The sequence below is a fragment of the Phalaenopsis equestris genome, unplaced genomic scaffold (assembly GCF_001263595.1).
Source record: "Phalaenopsis equestris unplaced genomic scaffold, ASM126359v1 Scaffold000379, whole genome shotgun sequence".
NCBI classification, from domain to species: Eukaryota; Viridiplantae; Streptophyta; class Magnoliopsida; order Asparagales; family Orchidaceae; genus Phalaenopsis; species Phalaenopsis equestris.
Genome location: NW_018164821.1, coordinates 135,370 through 143,369, shown reverse-complemented (window position 1 = coordinate 143,369; position 8,000 = coordinate 135,370). Strand labels below are relative to the sequence as shown.

Genomic DNA, 8,000 nt, shown 5'->3' with positions numbered 1-8,000 from the left:
TTCCCTACATTATTCGGCATCAACAAAGTGTCACTCCTTTCCCTTGTGTGGGACAACCCGCCCCGCCTGCCATTAAGTCGAGTCGATTAGGGGGACCTAGACCAGTCCAAAAGGGACCGATCCCCTAATAGGTGCAACAATACTTCCCTCCCAACCTTGTCCTCAAGGTGAAAGGGTGGAAATTGCTTATGGATCACCTCATAAGGCTCTCACGTGGCTTTATAGTCAGGCAGTCATTTCCACTTAACTAATACCTACATTGCTCCCCCTAATCCCCGAAGACACTCCTTCAATTTCTAATAGCTACAAAATCACTTCTAAGTCCTCCAACAACAATGACAGTAGTGTAAATGATGGTGTATGATCTCTGATCACATGTCTCAGTTGTGATACAAAGAAGACTAGTGTAATGCGGATGTGGTGGTAACTTCAAACGGTACCACTGCAACAATGCATGCCATCCCCTCATAACGTCCAAAGTATCGCATTGAAAGTTTCTCACTCCTGGCCAATGGCTTCTATTGATAGAACCTTGACTTCAAGTAGACAATGTCCCCTGGTTCAAATTTCACCTCTCCTGTGTTAATCCACCTTCCTCTTAATGATTTGTTCAACTCTCAGTTGATGCCCCTTAAGTTCTGCAAGTATCTTGTTCTTCCTAAGTATTGCTCTATCGGTGTAGCACTATGTCCATAATGTATCAAGTGAGATGGATCCCGCCCATACAATATCTTGAAAGAAGTGGTATGTGTTGCGGTGTGATATGAAGTATCATACTAACATTTTGACGACGCGATCCACTTGGCCCATAGCTTCAACATATCGGATACAAAACAACGCAGGTAAGTCTCCACACTCCTGTTGACCACGTTTGTCTGTTCATTAACCTGAGGATGATATACAGCACTCCCCTTAAAGACTTTCTCCAGTGACTGAAATAGCTCTTTCTAGAAATGGTTTATGAACACATTGTCCCTATCTAAAACAATTGACTCTGGAACTCTATGCAAATGGACCAGGCCCCTAAAAGGCATAGCACTATCTCCCTCCAGTTAACCCGACAAAACCTCTTCTACCTTTCTATTTCTCCTCATATAAAAAATTTCTAAGAGAATATGGCAATTACTAAGAAATCTCTTTTAATTTTAAGAAAAATATATGAATTCATCTTATGATAATATGGCAAATAAAAGCTATGTGACACTTCATTTTTTTCATCGCTCGCAAACACCTCCAAGCTACCCATAACATACAAGGATCATCACCCGTCACTAATCCCACTTGGTCAACTATGTAAAGTATTAACATTAGATTGCCTAAACAATAAGGTGAATAAAAAGAATAATTTCCAAATGATTCAAAATAGATGATTCACCTCACTATAGGACCTTAATGACATTGCTGCGACCTCAAAAAAGATTCCCACATGTGCAGAGTTAGTGAATTCAAAATAAAAAAAAGTAAATCTTTATACACACGACAACCACAACAATTGATGCAGGCCAACATGTAGCAGCCTACAAGCAAACTGAGCCTACAAAGTGGTCCCACAAACAATGACTAGTCAACTCAAGCCCTACTTTAAGAAGTTACACTTGCCAAGTGGCATCTACATAAAAGACGCAAGTGCCCTGCTTCAAGATCAAACATTCAACAAAAATAAACATGGATAACTAAAACATGGCACCACCTTGAACAACACATTCTAAATGTGTCGACACAAACATCACATAAGCTGCACAGATTGTAGATAAACACATTATCAATGTGTGGTGCACATTAAAAGCAACAAATTGGTTAAAATTCTAACATTTACCTAAAAATCCCCTTACAGACATCGTTTAATGAACATAACACACATAAAAATTACTTTAGAAAGCTATTTTTGAAAAAAATTATGTTAAGAAAAATGCTTGAAGAAATATAAAAAAGCTAAAAGTTCAAGCAAAACTTTGTTTTCTTTTATGACTATGAATATTTTTTTGTTAATATTACAGAGATCTACAAACAAAAAAAAATGTTGAGAACATGGAAAAATATAATAGATCAAAATTAGGCCCTTCAACTCTTGAACATATTTGATTATTATGTTTTTTTAAAAAAACAATCTATTGAGCTGAGCAAAAATAAAGATGAAAATGCACCACTAAGTGTGCCCGTTAGAAGTGTGACAACAAACTCATAATTAGCTTGTTCCAACAAGAGTGGTAGCAATTTAGCAATCTTCTAACTTGTTAACAAAAAAAATCAACGAATGACCATAGCATCAAAAGGTGTTCCGAGGCATTATCAATCATAAACTACTATTAAATCATACCAAGATATTAAAATCTAAACAAAATTTCAGATCTACAAGAAGTTCCCCTGGAAGAGAACTCAAAACTTCATTAAAAAAAAGTGTTTTATATCAAAATCAAGTCCCCAAATAACCCAAAATTTATAAATCAATGAAAACTAGATGAAACTGTGGCAACATGGAATATAATAGTTTCCGCCTCTCCTCATGAATCCTTGCATAAATAGCTTCAATAAATCTAGGAAGGACTTCATAAATTGTGTACACCTTCCTAAATGGGATAAGCAATTAAGACTCAAACAGCAAATCTAAATAGTCAATGATTCATATCAGATAAACTTTAGTTTAATAAAATTAATCCACCAATAAAAATTACTTTCAAAATTTTGGTGTTGAAATTCTGTTCACCCCCAGTGATAAAAAAATGGTGTCTTAATTGTGATGCAGTTGGTTCTCACTCATACACTTTGGCCATTAATGTATCAAGCCAAACTTTTATTTCAAATTTAGTTCCTTACTCCCCATCAGTAGGTTCCCGTAAACGAGTGTTTGGGAGCTTTTCTAAGTGATTACTCTACATATCTGTTCAGCCTTTTTCAACATGTAAACCAAAAGAAAAAAAATAGAAAACAGCATTACCATACACATTCTATAACTGTAATTGAAAATAATTAAAACAGCCATCAAGTGAAGTTCTCATGCAATAACATATTAAATCTTGTGCTTTCATCGAGTAAGAAAATATAAAACAGCATTAAAAGAATTCAAAATAATTCAAGATAGCCGTCAAGGGAACATCTGACGTAATAATATATTAAATCTTGTACAATTTCTATCACAGATTACTTCAGAAAGAAGGCAACAAATCAAACATCAAGAACAATCCACAAATGTTGAAGCATCAAAAGAAATCCACAAAAGATGAAGCACGGAAAATAAAGAGTCCAGATAAAGAATCCACTTATAAAAAAGCATTCATATTGTTATTGTAATAATACTCAAGAACACAGAGGGAAAAAAAAGCCATGGAAGAACGCCTCTAAAGTGATAAGTAAAAGAAATAAAAAAGGACGTCACGAAATGGAACCCTCGGACCCTGTAAATGCAGACGATTTGGTAGATCTAACAAATAACCTTCCATAAACAACACAAAGTACAAAAAAAAATACTCAAGAACACAGAGGGAAAAAAAAGCCAAGGAAGAACGCCTCTAAAGAGATAAGTAAAAGAAAGAAAAAAGGACGTCACGAAATGGAACCCTCGGACCCTGTAAATGCAGACTATTTGGTAGATCTAACAAATAACCTTCCATAAACAACACAAAGTACAAAAAAAAATAAACAAATAACATCAGCAACATACCTTTGGATCTCTTTAAGCCACGAACTCCGCCATTTCCAATGGCACCGTAAGGCCTACTTCTCTTGCGAGCTCCGCCGAATGAATTCATGGGAGACTAGATCTAATTCGCCGACGAACGAAGACGAACGAAGAACAATTAAAGAGAAGAGAAGAATACTTAAGAAAAACCCTAAGCTCAAGGAGAAAAATGGGGGTAAAATCCCGCCAAGCTAGGGTTTGGCGAAATGGAACTCGGGAGGCTGCCTCAACGAAATGGGTGGTTGCATTTCTTGTACTAAACAATATATAGGGCGGACGTGAAGTGGTTCTGGTTAAATCGTATTTGTTATGGGTTGAATTCCGCTGTGGTGGTGCATTGATATTTTATTACCGATAAATAATTGTTGATGGTAAACCGCTGCTGAGTGCTGACCTGTATCACGGGATCTACATGGCCCAGAAGCTTCCCGGCCTACGTACAATCTTTGGACGGAAACAACGGAAATTTTTTTAATTATAAATATCTATTATGATTCTAAGGAAGGCCCAATTGTTTTAATTGTAAATCAGTCCTTCAATCTAGTCCAGTTAGGCTGAAATTCTGCTTTCACTTTTTAATTTAAATATTTAATTAAAATTTTAAAAATAATAAAGTATTAGATATTAAAATTTTGATTTAAAATATCATTAGTAAAATATTATAAATTAGAATTTTATATGTTAAATTGATAAAAAATCATTATTACATCATTTTTAAATTATTTAAATTTTACTGAAAATTTTTAATATTTATTATTCAACCGGTGCAACCCTCTTGAGATCATTGAACATTAAACTATTTATTTCTTCTGATTCTATGTACAATCTAATTTTTAAAACATTACATAAAAGTATATTGGGACACATGAATATACTTTTGTTCATGACAACTCATTAAAGATTATTAGACTAAATTATATAATGTGTAAATTTCGAATAAGGTGTATTTGAAATATATATATATATGTACACTTTCAACTGCTAAGCTCACTCAAATCATTAATTTTTATTTGTTATAAAATGATAAGACCCATATTACTAAAAATAAGAAGTTTATTATTGTCAAAAAATAAAATTGAGTTGTTAAAATGAATATAATTAAAATGGTAGCTCAACAAAATTGATATGCCATCAACAATTTCTATCATTCAAAATGAATCTCGAGATTATTTTTTTAGCAAGAAAAGTTCAAACTTTTATTAAAAGTCAATCAGAACTTTCATTTCAGTAAACCAACAATCAAAATTACCGGTCCGACGAGGCTGATCTAACATTGATAAAATTGGTCCAATCGAAGTCAAATTAGACCCAAATTAAGTCATTAAACCACTTTTAGATGCTTTCTGGGTATGATCGAAAGGTCAAACGGATTCTAAAACTGACAAGCCTATAGTCAAATTGAGTGGCTCGATAAGAAAAATTCAATGAGCTTAAAATTGTTCAATTCTGACATCATTAAAACACTCAAATGGTCTTAGTACACCGTCCAATTAAAAAAATCTCTCATAATCATTTGATCAGAGTTGTTTGGATTTCATCCTTATTTGTAATATGAACTTTATAAATAAAATTATACCACATTCTTGAAAGGGGAAGGAGATCCTAAGCAAGAGGAAAGAGGAGGGAGCTAAATCCCAGGAACCTACTTCGACGATCCAACGAACACCTTCCGTTCTTAAGGACTAGTGTCCTACAATTCTGAATTAGAAAGAATTGTTAAAAAAATTAGAAAAAGTAAAAAAATTAAAAATTTTGAAAAATCTTACAAATTTATAGATTTGGCAAATCAAAATGATCAAAATACTGAAATTCATCAAGAATTTAGATCTTTACTAGATTATGTCAACCCTACGGTAGATTAACTTCATTGCAGTATTAAAAAACCTACTGTAGTGGCTAATTCATTTGAGCTTAAATTTGTTATTATTCAAATGGTATCAAATAATCAGTTTGGGGATCACCAACTGAAGATCCAAATTTACATCTTGCCAATTTTTTAGAATTGTGCACTACATTTAAATACGATGGTGTATTAGATGATGTCTGAAGACTTAGGTTATTTCTTTCTCACTGAGGGATAAAGCTAAGATATGGTTGAATTCGTTAGCACCTGGATCTATTAGAACTTGGCGGGATTTAGCACAAAAATTCATTGCTAAATATTTTCCACCATAAAAAACTGCAAAGCTTAGAAATGATATTACATCTTTTAACCAGTTTGAAGAGGAATCTATTTTTGCAGTATGGGAATGATTTAAAGAACTCTTAAGAAACACTTTGCTATACTAGATTGGTTAATAATTCAAACTTTCTATAATAAATTAGCTGGATCTCTTAGATCTATTATCGATGTCGCTGGTGGTGGTTTGTTGATGTCAAAATCATTTCATGACGATTATGCTTTAATTGAAGAAATGACTACCAATAACTTTAAATGGTCTTCTGAGATGGTGAATCCTAAGAAAGTAGTCAATTTTATGTTAGCAAATCAAGTTGTTGCAATTTCAAGAAAGTTAAACCAATTTGGAATGAATTTTTCTCAATCAATCTCCATGATTGAAGAGAATTCATTAGGCCAAAGTGTAGATTCTCAAGCATCATTAGAAATCGTGAATGTCATAAATAATAAACAGAATAACCCATATTTAAATTATTATAACCCAGATTGGAAGAACCATCCCAACTTCAATTGGAGTAATATTACGGGTGGTAATAATCAGCAATGGGGAAACAATCAAGGGAACTCATTGGAAAACTGGAACAACCAAGGAAATAATAATAACTATAGATCTACTTATCCTCTAGGTTTCAACAGCAATACATAATTTAAGGTGAAGAAGTTGTCTATAGAAGAAGTGGTGTTACAAATGGGGAATCAGTTACAAAGTCAATGAGCTACAATTAGAAATATTGAGAAACAACTTGGACAAATCACAAATTCATTATGTAATAGATTTCAAGGAGCACTTCCTAGTAATACTGAACAAACTCTAAAGACCAGAATAAAGAGCAAGTAAAAGTCGTTCAACTTAGAAGCGGAAGAGAGTTGGAAGTTAAGGTTCAAAAAGAAAATGAAGTAGAGAGAAGAAATTGAAGAATCAAAAGAGGACGATCCAAAAGATTTTGAGAGACCTACTTCTTTGCTAAAAGTTGAATTGGAAAACTCACCACCTCCATTTCCTCAGAGACCCCCCATATACTTTGTCAACAGATGTTGGATAAGCAATTTTCAAAATTTCTACAAATGTTTAAGAAGCTTATAATTAATATTCCATTTGTCGAAGCCTTAGAACAAATGCCAAGCTATGTAAATTTTATGAAGGCTATTCTTAGTTTGAAGATAATGAGACTGTTGCACTTAGTGAGGAGTGCAGTTCTATAATTCAGAAAAAGCATCCTGAAAAGCTTAAAGATCCTGGCAGCTTTAAAATTTCATGTGCAATAGGAGACATATTTTATGGGAAAGCTTTATGTAATTTAGGTGCAAGCATTAACTTTATGTCATTATCAATTTATGTCATTATCACCATTATTAATATTTAAAAGATTGGGATAAGGAGAAATATCCCCTACTATTGTAACTTTGCAGTTAGCAGTCCGTTTAATAACATATGATAAAGCAGTTATAAAAGATGTCTTAGTGAAAGTTGATCAATTTACCTTTCCCGTTGATTTCATTGTGCTGATATGGAGGAAGATAAAGAGATACATATCATTTTGGGGAGACCTTTCCAAGCCACAGGAAGAGCAATGATAGATGTGCAGAAAGGGGAATTAACTATGTGTATCAATGATCAAATTATTATTTTTAACATTTCAGGATCAATTAAATATCCTCCAAAAGATAAAGATGATGAATGCTATAGAATGGATGTTATAAGATATCTGAATGAATGTCATTTCAAAACTAATTACGAAGAAAAAACTAATTACGAAGAAAAATAACACGAGCAAGAAGAGGAATTAGATCAATGTGAAGACCTTTGTAAGGAAGATTCAAACTATGTTCAAGAAAAAGATGCAAACTATGTTCGAGAAAGGAAGAAGAGAAATAAAGCCAAAATATTTTTTTTTTTGGAGATAAATCATTTTTATCCATCAACAGAAAACCTCTAGAACTTGAGTTGAAATTGCTTCCTGATCATTTAAAATATGCCTTTTTAAGAGATTCATCTACTGTACCATTTATAATTTCCTCAAAGTTAACGATGGAAGAAGAAGAAAGGTTGATGAAAATTCTGAAAAATTTTAAGAAAGTCTTTGGATGGACAATAGTTGATATTAAAAGAATCAGTCATTCAATTTGTATGCATAGAATTCATAT

General features: G+C 33.1%; 1 protein-coding gene across 1 annotated transcript in view; it reads right to left on the bottom strand.

Annotated features, from left to right (window-relative positions):
* Positions 1-3,929, bottom strand: part of LOC110026572 (zinc finger CCCH domain-containing protein 31-like) — a 16,542-nt gene extending 12,613 nt beyond the window's left edge. The window contains exon 1 of the mRNA XM_020727552.1: positions 3,659-3,929. Within this exon, the coding sequence (XP_020583211.1) occupies positions 3,659-3,746 (88 nt within the window). The 5' untranslated portion in view covers positions 3,747-3,929. The remainder of the gene's footprint in view (positions 1-3,658) is intronic.
* Between the last annotated feature and the right edge of the window lie 4,071 nt (positions 3,930-8,000).